Below are 12852 nucleotides of genomic sequence, written 5' to 3' on the forward strand. Positions count from 1 at the left end.
TTGGCTGATCAAGCTTTGCCGTGTGTGGAGATTTCATGCACAGCCAGCTGATCGCAGGTTTTGCTTCACGATTTTCCAATTTGAAAGAAAGTTATGTCCTTTGACTTAAACAACCTTTAATTTTCTTCAAAGATTTTTCTTCATTCAAAGATAGTAGTATTTTGTGCCAAGTTTATAAAAAAAGCTGGTCACGTGGTTATGGAGGTCGAATATTTGAAAAATAAAACACAACTGCAACGACAATGAATGATTTTTGGCCCATGTGAGATACCAGAGAAAAGACATTGTTCAATGTTAACTGAATGCTGACTAGTGTAAATTAAGAAAGAAAAAGAGGAAGCATATAAGTTAATATTCTATACAACGTTCAGCATGGTTGCAGCTGATTAGTGTCATTACATACATTTTGTCAACCATCATTACACGTGGTAACAATTGTGGACGCTATTTCGTGCAGATTCTTTCACTTGCCTGTTTGGGGACAATATGTCGGTTGTGATGCATTCCATAACATAACCGTTACGTTTCCTATCCCCTGGTTCTCAAGCTCCATGCAATTTGTCGCTCTTGTTTCATTTAAATCTGAAATCGTGTTAGATTAATAATTTGCCATGCAATGAGCAATCTTATGACTCAATGTCTTGTGGTAGATCTAACATTTAATGCTTCGTTTGACACAAAAAATTTCGATACATACTTTCTTTAAAACTGTACTCTGTACTTCCCCCGCAGATCTGGTGAGCGTTTCCGGGACAATATGATGCGCACGCAGACTCAGGTAAATAGGTGACACGTGATTGGATACTACTGTTGGTGCATAAACAATCTTTTCCTTTCAGTAAGACGTTCGCGGAATATCGACCATCACAGACTTGAATACACAGCTGTCTGTTCATGTGTTCGTTTGTGTATTTATATAACTCAACATCCGTGGTAGTACTGGTGTCGTATTCCACACATCTGAACCTCGCTATCATAGAATAACATACCCTCCTTAAATATCCCAGAAATGTAAAAAAAAAAAAAAAAAAAAAAAAAAGTTAATAAATTCATCGTGTCTTTCGGTGAATTTGTTAAATTAACCTACCTGGCTCCCTACTACAGATGAAAGATGTCACATAACTACAGCTATAGTCGACCCATGATCCTTTAGAAATGTAAAGACAATCATATCCGTCTTTTTCAGGACGACCATTCTTGAAGAAAGATTCTTTACTTAAGCTTCCATCTAACCATTCATAATACGACACTTTATGAACATCGCTAGCACCAAATCGCCAATGTTGACTATACAAATCCGAGTGAAAATCTGTAAAAACACAAAATTTCTAATTAAACGAATCCTTCTAGCGAATCTTAGCCATGAGAATGTCCTTCATCTGTAAGTAGGAATTGATTGTAACTTGCTTTGCTTTTGATGCTTTTGTTGACGTAACCAAACGTATAGCATTAATATAATTTCTATTTATTCATATAGATCACACTCGAGTTTCAACTGCTGGGTCTGCTTAGTAGATGCCTTTTAAAATTCTGCTTCACAGTTGGTGTTCGACTTTAACGCCTGTCCGACAGCTCGAGATTGACAAATAATCGAGGAGATCGATGTATCTAAAATATCGCATTTCCGTTATGCTGGTAAAAATCATGTTTGAATTATGAAAAATCAAGGTTTTCACCCATAATAGACAAAAACAACTTTCTATTTTATAAAAAAAAAAAAAAAGAAAAAAAAAAAAGATTGTGTTATGAAGGAGTAAGGAGGCCAAAATACCCATATCGTACCTGTTCTATAAGAAAACTCTGATGTTATTGATGTTGTAAGAAATTTAGAGAAAGCAACTGAGGATGATGACTTTGATTTCTCTAATGATGACTTGGATTTACGTGTATCACCATCTAATATATCTTAATATTCTGAATAAATCAAAATCTTTTTTTTTTAAACTCGCACCTTAAAAATATCTTTTAGAAATACTTCAGTAATACATAGCATATCATCTCGAGCCACCAAGAGGACGGGCAAATCTGTTACAAGACCAGTGACTTTGCATGGTTATGGTCCAGTGGACCAATGACTTATAATGCTGTGAAGACTGTTGTAACTTTGCATGGTTATGGTCCAGTGGACCAGTGACTTTGCATGGTTATGATCCAGTAGACCAGTGACTTATAATGAAGACTGTTCACAGGGACTCAATAGCCGTTGTGAAACATGCCACAAATGTTCCTTAAGGATGTACTCTGCATCGTCATAATGGCTGACTTCCTTTTAAAACATGGATGAAAATACAAATATTAGCAATATTTGGCTATTCATTGCTAAATTCATCGTCCAGCTGAGTAGCTCAGTAGGTTAGCACGTCGACTGTTGAACTGTAGATCGCGGGTTCAAGTCCAGCAGGAGTTTTAATTTTATTGTTGCTTTCTACTAAAACTGCATAATTTGACTAAATAAATAAAATTTGAAGGTTTTCAATTTCAAAATATTGTTGTACAGATCCTCCACTTTTCATCCACATCAAATTTCTCTGGTGTGGCGTACCTCCTTAAATGACCCCGCAGTGGTATGGTATACCAGCCAGCAAAGAACTAAATCATAATTCATTAAAAAAAAAAAAAAAACACGGAGGATCACCAAACAAAATTTTGCATATTCTTCATCAGAATTACCGTTAAAATCTATAGGAATAACCTGTTTATATGTATTAACAAGTGGATTGCATTTCATTTAGTGCATTGTCTTACCGGTCGCGATAGCCTTGTGGTTACGGCACTCGCTTCACAACTAGGAGGTCCTAAGTACAATTTTCTATTCAGGCATCGCGTAAAATACGCTACATACATGTATATAGTGGCTGTTCCGCGTCAAATACGCTACATAGACAGTGACTATTCCACGTCAATGACGTCATACAGCGCTATCAAACTTCCACCAGAGTTCGTTTGCTCACAAAGTCTATTCGTAGGCACTGTGACGTAATGAGGCCTCGACGGGGAGTTTGACAGCGCTATAGGTTGTGATTGTTCCGCGTCAAATACGTTACTTAGATAGTGGCTGTTCCGCATCAAAATACGTTACATAAATAGTGACTGTTCTGCGTCAAACACGCTAAAAAGATAGTGGGTGTTCCGTGTAAAATACGTTTTATAGATATTGACTGTTCTGCGTCAAATACGCAACAAACATAGTGGCTGTTCCGCGTCAAATACGCAAAAAAAGATAGTGGCTGTTCCACGTCAAATACGCAAAAAAGATAGTGACTGTTCAACGTCAAATACGTTACTTAGATAGTGGCTGTTTCGCATCAAAATACGTTACATAAATAGTGACTGTTCTGCGTCAAACACGCTAAAACGATAGTGGGTGTTCCGCGTAAAATACGTTTTTTAGATATTGACTGTTTTGCGTCAAATACGCAACAAACATAGTGGCTGTTCCGCGTCAAATACGCAAAAAAGATAGTGACTGTTCAACGTCAAATACGACATACAGCCTTATAGGTAGTGATTGTTCCGCGTCAAATACGTTACACAGATAGTGACTGTTCCGCATCAAATACGCTACATAGACAGTGACTGTTCTGCGTCAAATACGCTACATAGACAGTGACTGTTCTGCGTCAAATACGCTACATAGATACACTGTAATGGCTTTTCCAAGCGTCCGGTATTGGAGTGAAAGTCTCAGACCTTTCGGATATAACTTTAAACACGGAGGTTCCGTGTAAAGGTAGGCGTTGACATTGCCTTGAGCTTCATGCATGGTCATCTTTTGTTGCAGTTTACCTACAGCTGGTGACTACTCACTCACTCACTCCCCTCCCCTTCTCGCTCAAATATGTTTTGAGTGTGTAATACATGAGATAAGAAACACTAAAAAAAAAACCATTAATGCATCTTCCTTCACAGAGACAAGTAGATATCTTACTTTGAATGTATTTGTTGACAAAGGAGATAACCTCCGTGTTATGAAGGGGGGCAAGAGAGGAATTCAATGTCGCACAGTGGGATATGGAGTCCCTAAAGTTCATTGTCTCCGCTTCAAACCAGTAACAGCTCCCGGAGTACCCAACCCATCCTTCATCACAAGGTGTCCCATCTGCAATATAAAAATAGCCACACAAATGTCGCAGGGTATTCCATCTGCAATTTGAGAAGCAGTAGACGATGTTTGACGGTTGATTATAGCCGATAAATGGACTTTATTTCCAGTTCACCGTGACTATACGAGAGGTAAGACCTTGACAGAGTTGCTTCAAAATAGTAGGGGTCTAATTATCATAGTATATCGAACTTTTCGCCGAAAATTGCAAGTAGTGCAGCTGATAAAAAAGAAACCAAGATGGCGGCGTGATATACCTTGTGAATATTTTGTTTACAGGAAGACAACTGTTTTAATTCTAGATATTTAAAACGTGGAATGCCTGTGTGTGCAATATACCCACAAATATCGCAGGATATTCCATGAGTGAAATAGAGATATATTTAAATTTCCTTTGTGTTTGCCTTCGATATATTTATCATTTGTAATGATAGCCACCTCCTCATGAAAACAATGAAGTTGTGAATAATGTACGTCTGAATCTTGATAAATATAGCACGGCTATTTTAACGACTCAGAATTCCCACAGAAATGAAAGTAGAATTTAAAAATAAAATTTGAAAATGCACGAGGTGATGAAGCACAACGCTTTATGCCGGGATACTTTTTAAGTACAAGCATGACAGGTCAAGTTGCATTTAATTTTCCACATTGCTTTAATGACACACGACTTCAAATTATCTATATAAACATTTCATCCAGTGAGTGAATTTACGAGAATACCAGGTAGTGTACCCTTGCAACACTTTGTGATTAAAAAACCCAATGATATGTTGTCCCTATGCAAATAAAACAATATTTAAAAAAGAAATGATGGGGCATATTTGAATCGTTTGTGAACATTGACACAGATTATGATATTAGAATACTAAAGGTGACAAGGGTATGCATTCATTATAAAGGAAAGTCAATATTGACGCGATTCATACCAATGATCTATAGGTACATGTATTTGACCTGGTATAAATTATTTTTAAATATTGAAAGATGTATATCGGGCTGAATCATGCTATTAATTTAATGCATTTTTTTTTTCAATTTTGAAAAACATTCATTTATTTAGCAATATCATATTTAGAAAAATTTGTGTCAAATGAACGGAAAATGAATGACGTTTTAAAAAAAATAGATGAAGTGCAACTGATGTTCATACAAATGAGTTACAAAGAAGTTATCACAGTAGACATCAGATACACAAAAATGAAGGGCACCTGTAAAATACGAAACGGAACGATTGTAATCGAACAGAAAGAAATGGAATCGGAATTCACCAAAACGAAATTAATGCTGTAATTCATATCAATCAAAACATCATTACGGTATACTTTTTTGATTTAAGATATTTCAAAAGACGATTGCTGTAAAAGAAAATTTTAATTTTGACCTAACGATCTCGTTGCAAAAATTGAACTCGATATTACGAGAAAATGATATCGGAAGTTACAAGAAAGCATCTCGAAAATTACAAGAAAAGATCTCGAAATCACGAGAAAACATCTTTACATTTCGGGATAATTATCTTGACATAACGGAAAAGATCTCGAAATTTCAAGATAAGTATCTTTTGTCCGAAATTTCGAGATGTTTTTAATCAAAATTTCGAGATATTTTCTTGCAGAAACGAGATCTTTAAATAGGTCCAATGTTTTATTTTATTTTTATATTACTCGGGTTTCGTAAGATATATCTATGCGTGTGAGTTATCACATTACATTGTAACATGAAATATGACTTTACACTGGTATTTTGCACTAGCAATTCTGAATGCACAATCTATCACAAACTTGATAAAAAGGAGAAATGGATATTGAATCAAGTAGATGGTTTTCTGTAAAATTGAGTCTAGTCGATTCTACAGACATAGATCGACCAGCTAAATGGTTACATGAAACAGCAACTGAATTTGACATTAAATTCCGGAAGGCATAAGACTACACTGGACCACCCTCTTAGACAAATATATCAAAGGGAGATAACTGAGAGGTCTTCTCACTGGAGGTTATCCGGAAACGCGAAAAAGAAAGTAGGAATCTAAATGGTGACAAAAAAGCGCTACAGCTCTGCTTAGTGCTTAAAAAAATCAATGATATAGATCATTGATGTATTCTTAATGCTACAGTGTAGCTTTGGATCATTGTTAATTAACGTGGAGACTTATTTAATATATGTTTTATTATAATTTGTTTCGATTTTTAAAATTATTTCGTTTCAATTGGATACCCTGAAAGGAGAGTAACTGACCTTCAAATCTGCAATACACCGGGGTCGCTTTATTCTGCAGGTAGTACCAGCCATGGTTTCGTACTTTCTTGTCGTACAAATTTTTGCAACGTTTCTCCCTAGAAGTATACTTCGCTGCAGTAAAAGAAAGAGTAGGTATGAGGTATGGTGAAGAAGCCCAAGAATTCCGAACATCAACAAAAAGGAAATCTGATTCACTGTATGAAATATTGCAAAAATAATCTGTAAAGTTGTATCATCATATGTGATATTATTTTTTTAATAGAAAATACGATTGTACTGCCGCCATTTTGACGCAAATGATACAAACATTGAATCCATGACAAAATAAGCCATTTGTAAATCATAATGATAATTAAAACTTAAATATAATATACAAAGAAATTAGGGATACCGCATTTTAGGAAATTTTGGCGTCGAGAATTTTTAATGTATTTTTTTTTTCAAAGTAGTTTGAAATCTTAGCACTTCATTTTGGAGCGCAATTTCATTAAGTGTATCACTTATATGAATAGAAATTTGACGTTTTTATTTTTGGCAATTTTTTCCTCTGCCAGAAAAGCAAATATTTTCAGCGCAACAAAACTACCCGATTTACGGATAAAATAAGAAATGTTCTATCGATATACGTTTATAACCTTGTAGCACAATTGAGATGGTATAGGTTTCTTTGCACTAAATCTTTTATGTCACGTATTAAACAGTATTTTGTTCGATGGTAAAAAGCAGACCAAAATTGTATCAGTATGATAAACTATGAAAAATATTTCGACAAATTATATGCGAGTATTAAAGGAGTAATTGCCAGGAGGTTATGATAAAAAATTTACTTTAACTCATACTCAAACTCAGCCATATTTATTTTGAGTAGCAAGCTCCGAAGCGTTCTCAAAAAATCTTGAGCATATACTTCCTTTGAGTATGAGAATGATTTTATAAAAGTTTTATAACCTTCACTTTTGAGTATGAGTACAATTTAGAGCTCAGAGTTCGAGAATGAGTATGAAAACGTGCTCGAAAACGTTTTATAACCTCCAGGCCTGATCTACCCGATATAAGGAGAAAACCATTATTTCCTAATACATGTACATATTAATGAAGGAATGATGTTTATTGTGGCTGTGCGCAAGAGCGCGGGAAAATATTATTAGAAACATCTTAGAAGATGAGGACTTTATTTACAGTATGTAGTCGTACTAAATGGTGATTTCATGTTAAGGAATTTAAATCCCCCTTCCATTGCTTAAAGGGGTTCTCTCTACCCCGTTTTCGTCGGACTGTGTTCCGCCAACAGATTGCAGGCCGTCCATGATATCATGTCGCCATGTAATTGTTTACTTTCGAAAATCCGCGTGCAATGTCACATGATGAAATGGGGCGTTCACTTTTCGACTCGGGGAATATTTGATTATTTTAAAAGGGAAATAGTTTGATTACTTTTTAACCCGATTTATTTAAACTGCGCAATTTTCACGAAGTGTATAACGTATGTAGCTTGATATAAAACACATATTGTTTTTATTCCTACGCTAATATCCAAAGATTACGGCATAGATGACCTACATCTGTAAGTAGCATGCATTTATCTTATGATAGAGGTCACGTGATCAATTGTACATGCATTTGTAATCCTGGAGCTGTGTAGGTAGACACGGATGTTGAAGGGACTCGTTACAGGTTTATATCTACATGCAATTCATACCTAGGTTGTACATAGTTAAAGATGTGTTAGTGTTTGAAGAGGTATTCGCCGTGACAGAGTCTCCACTGTTTGTTGTATTAGTACACATGCACTCCACATCCTGTAGAACGGCATAGTAAGCTTCTTCTGCTTGACAAAGTTGCTTGCATGTTAAAACCTCGTCTCCATACACAGTGGTGGACATGGAAATTTGGAATCCTTCGATACTAGAAAGCTCATTCATCATGGCTCCTATAGAACGAGAAGTCAACAGTAATAAACAAACCAAACATCTAGACGGTGACTACAATAACGCATGTGGAATTAACAAATGGATACCGTATAGCGGGTTTTTTCCCCGCGGGATGTTAAATTACAGAATGTAAAGACTATGAAAGACTAAAATGACAAGTTATTTTATGAGCTTTTAATCCATTAGATTTAATACGCCATACTTTCTCGTTTTAACAAAACCGTTTCCATTAGTGCCTTTACACGTTTCTATAAACGTTTTACCCTTACATATAACAAATTAGTGAAGTATGACCCACTCTTTGGCTTGTAAAGAATGTTCAGACAGTTGTTACGCTAACTTTTTCTCCAGCTGCCCCACCCCTTTTGAAAAAAAGAAAGATAATGCGCAAAAGGTCAAATATGATTACGGCATTTTTTTTAAAGGAATCTCATTTCGTAATGTTTGAAAAAGATTGTAAAGTTGACTAAATATTGATTGGATGAATAGACAGAGAGTTGACTAAATATTGATAAGATATATAGACAGATAGTTGATTAAATATTGATAGGACATATAGACAGATAGTTGACTAAATATTGATTAGATGTATAGATGGATAGTTGACTAAATACTGACTACATGTATAAATGTATAGTTGACTAAATTCTGACTAGATGTATAGACGGATAGTTGACTAAATTCTGAGTAAATGTATAGATGGATAGTTGACTAAACTCTGACTACATGTATAAATGTATAGTTGACTAAGTTCTGACTAGATGGATAAATGGGTAGTTGACTAAATTCTGACTACATGTATGGACAGATAGTTGACTAAATTCTGACTAGATGTATGGACAGATAGTTGACTATATTCTGACTACATGTATAAATGTATAGTTGACTAAATTCTGACTACATGTATAAATGTATAGTTGACTAAATTCTGACTACATGTATAAATGTATAGTTGACTAAATTCTGACTACATGTATAAATGTATAATTGACTAAATACTGACTAGTCATATAGACGGATAGTTGACCAGATGATCCCCCACAGTAATCAGGACTCTCTGTATCGGTGTCGGTACAGGTCACATTGCAGACACTTGAGTTCTGGATTGCTGATCCGTTGAGAATGTCCCCGCAATAACAGACATCAGCTGTCAGGCCTGGAACACACACACGTGTACACAAAAGAACAGGATTTTACATTGCTTCATAAAACATAGAGATTCACAAATCAATGTGAGCTGTGATTTTCGGGAATATTTGGACTCCGGTTGAAAACGTGAGGAAGAATCAGCATCTAACACGTCTTTTTTTACCCTCACCCTAACATCAATTGTCAATAGTAGAACAGTAACCACGTGTCTTTTATAAATCCTTTGTCGATTTTCTATAAAACTTTGGGGTTTTTTGGTTTCTCTCTCTCTTTTTTTTTTTTTTTTTTATTTGATGATTTTTTTAACAGATATTCCAACTACATGTGTAATACCTTTCAAAAAGCTAGATGTATGGCGTTGTTTTTTACTTACCGACGTATCTAGTATTTTCTGTTCTACATTTCCACCTACAATTAGAATACTGGGGAACCTGGGAGATTACAACAAAGCTCTCTGCTGCATAACAACCCATGTAGAAATCGAGGGCTACAAGGAATGAAAGATCATTGAAAATTTACAAATACAGACTACTAATATCAGGCCCATAAGCCACAATGCTCACCTGAATCACTTTCACCCAATTTAGATAAAATCAGATCTTTTCTAATCTTTACAATACTATACACTTCAGCGCAGAGCAACGGGGCGATTTGGAAAGATCTGATCTTAATTAGATGGCACATGGCCCTGTCGTATATTCTTAAAAGATTTCTTACTTTCTTTTTTTCACAAATTATTGTGACCCCATTATCATCACCCGGACCTAGTCTCACAGCGTCATGACGTCACCGAATTTGAATCCACACAACATTGGGAAGCATTTCAAACTTACTATCATTAAGAAGATTTTTAAAAAGATTATTATATCTTCATATCGCAAGAACTTGTTCTGTGAATGATCAGTTTTTAAATCGAGGCATGTAACTAACAAACAAGTTGATGCTACAGGGGTTTCAAAAGACTCGTTTAAAGTCATCATTTTGCAAATTTTGTGGTCGTTATAACGATCTAGATTGCCAACATGTCACTGGGTCAGATGTTATCAAACGCTTTTCATACTAATTGTTAGGCTGTTCTTTACACACTGATTTTGACTACGGATTACTCCGTTTACATGATCAAGATATAGGGCTAACGGCGGGTGTGCCGGTCGACAGGGGATGCTTACTTCTCCAAGGCAATTGATCCCACCTCTGGTACATGTATGTCCAGGAATCCGTATTTGCCCAACTCTCTATTTTATATTGCTTATAGGATTTATAGGAGTTATCTTCACCCTTTCACGTAAAATGTGATCCCCGTTTCAAGCTCCTCCCTTACCCAGAGTCCATGATTTAAAAAAAACCCACTAATTGAATCCTCACAAACTGGGAATGCCTGCATATTAATGTGCGGCCCTGTAACTCTTGAAAGGAATCTGTTTTAAATTCCCCAACATATAATCTCATGTATTTCAGCCCATGTTAATCACAGGAGCCATGATTTGATCAAATATGAACCTGCGCTACATTGAAATGCTTGCATATCAATGTGACTATTCATGCCAAAGGGTTATTGAAAATATTCTTAAAGACATTTTTTTTTTAAAATATCTTCCCATGTTGTAAGTTTTTTTTATTAATATTGTGGTCTCAACGTTTATCACCTGAAAGCCCTGTCTACAACATGACTAATTATAGCTGTTCACGAGATGAAGATTTCTGAAGACTTTACTTCATACTTTGATCCACGATTATGGTCTAAATCTAACCCGGGGTCACAAATTGAAAAACTTTGAATATAGCTTGCATGTTAGTATGACTAATCTGGCCATATTGCTATTGAAAATAAGAGTTATATCCCTATATATTCCTATATTTCCACAACAATGATATTTACAGTAATGATACATTTCATAATGAATTCATGTCTGATTATAAACTTGAATAAATTTTCATTTCATATATACAGCCGGACACCAGGATGCGGTTATCACTGTCTGAATGACAACACCGAGTTCTACTTACAGATGCAAGACATTTCGCCCACGTAGTCTGTCCCATCTAACGTCCATTGTCCGTCCTCCCTGCAGACAAACTCCCCCCAATACTGTCCGCTCCTTCCGTGACCCTCACTGCACACGAATGATATCCTTTCTCCATACAGTGTACTAGTGGTATTAGTATTTGTCGTGTAATTTGTCAGTATGTTGTCTGAGATCTGGGGTGGTCCGCAGTCTACGGCTGTTGAATAGTGTAAATCAATATGCATTAAGACAAATATGGACTTCCATATACCTATCATATTCTAGTACAAAAATAAACTTTCAAAACCATTCCTCTTGATAAATTGAAGATTAGGCTTTTTGATACCATATACAGCTGTTTGGAATTCCCAAGGACACGAATTGTGCTCCTTTCTTAGATGAAATGTTTTTGGTTCTTTATGAAGCGGAACTTTTTTTTCAAATCCTTCTACATAAGAAAATAATCTGTCTCTGTGCCTTCAACTGGACATTTACACACATCCACGTTGTTTTACTTATTACCAATATTAATATCTCCATCCAATGTAAAATAGTCAGCATATAATTATGATAGATTTGAACGCTGTTATGTGATACGTGTTGTGATTTCAACAATACAAATGTCCTAAGGATAATATCCCGCGGAGATCCGGGTTAGAATAGGTCCTCAGTACCCCTTGCTTGTCGTAAAAGGCGACTAAATGGGGCGGTCCTTCGGATGAGACCGAAAAAACCGAGGCCCCGTGTCACAGCAGGTGTGACACGATAAAGATCCCTCCCTGCTCAATGGCCATAAGCGCCGAGCATAGGACTAAATTTTGCAACCCTTCACCAGTAATGGTGACGTCTCCTTATGAGTGAAATATTCTCGAGTGGGACGTTCAACAATATACAATCAATCAACCCTAAGGATAATAAGCGCATAAATCACTTACGACTGCAGACGAGTTCTGTTTCATTCCAGAAGCCATCTGGGTTACAGTGGACATGAGTGTTTCCTTCTGATTGGATGTAACCAACGGAACAATTGTAAACAACGCTGTCATTTGTCAGAAAAATCACTTCAGAATTGTGTGTCACCGTCACATTGCATGGCACTTAAACGAAAGAAAAGTCTCATAATAATCAATCGCGTTTTGCTTTAAAACATCCCACATTACATACTGACATTTAAGTAAGGCGCTAAATCGAAACATGAGCAGACAATGTAAAATAAAATGTACTGACATAGTATATTTGAAATAGTTAACTTGATATCGCTCGTAGTGAGCTCTTCAGAAATTATTATGCTATTACAACACACCTATTACTTTAGCAATTGTCCCGCCAAAACTTCACTGAAACTAGATGTTTAGAATTTCATTAGGTCACGTCTCCGAATATATTACTCTATAGTCACTGAATTGAGCCGTGAATGATC

At 35.9% G+C, this 12852-nt stretch overlaps 1 protein-coding gene across 1 annotated transcript; it reads right to left on the bottom strand.

The window, feature by feature from the left end:
• Positions 1 to 212: 212 nt before the first annotated feature.
• On the bottom strand, positions 213 to 12565 carry LOC125646375 (uncharacterized). Its single transcript, XM_048872623.2, has 9 exons — positions 12368 to 12565; positions 11434 to 11649; positions 9800 to 9913; positions 9281 to 9433; positions 8046 to 8276; positions 6344 to 6457; positions 3929 to 4099; positions 1088 to 1309; positions 213 to 970 (listed from the first exon to the last, which is right to left on the bottom strand). The coding sequence occupies exons 2-9, from the start codon at positions 11444 to 11446 to the stop codon at positions 660 to 662; spliced, it is 1329 nt and encodes a 442-aa protein (XP_048728580.2). The 5' UTR covers positions 11447 to 11649; positions 12368 to 12565; the 3' UTR covers positions 213 to 659.
• Positions 12566 to 12852: the final 287 nt, after the last annotated feature.

The sequence above is a fragment of the Ostrea edulis genome, chromosome 6 (assembly GCF_947568905.1).
Source record: "Ostrea edulis chromosome 6, xbOstEdul1.1, whole genome shotgun sequence".
Taxonomy (NCBI): Eukaryota; Metazoa; Mollusca; class Bivalvia; order Ostreida; family Ostreidae; genus Ostrea; species Ostrea edulis.

Excerpts from the sequence above, each read along its gene's own strand:
- LOC125646375 (XM_048872623.2), bottom strand. Across the intron at positions 8,277-9,280 it reads ACTATCCGTCTATATGACTA|GAGCCATGATGAATGAGCTT; the intron begins GTCAGTATTTAG and ends CTCGTTCTATAG. Across the intron at positions 6,458-8,045 it reads TTTAACTATGTACAACCTAG|CGAAGTATACTTCTAGGGAG; the intron begins GTATGAATTGCA and ends CTTTTACTGCAG.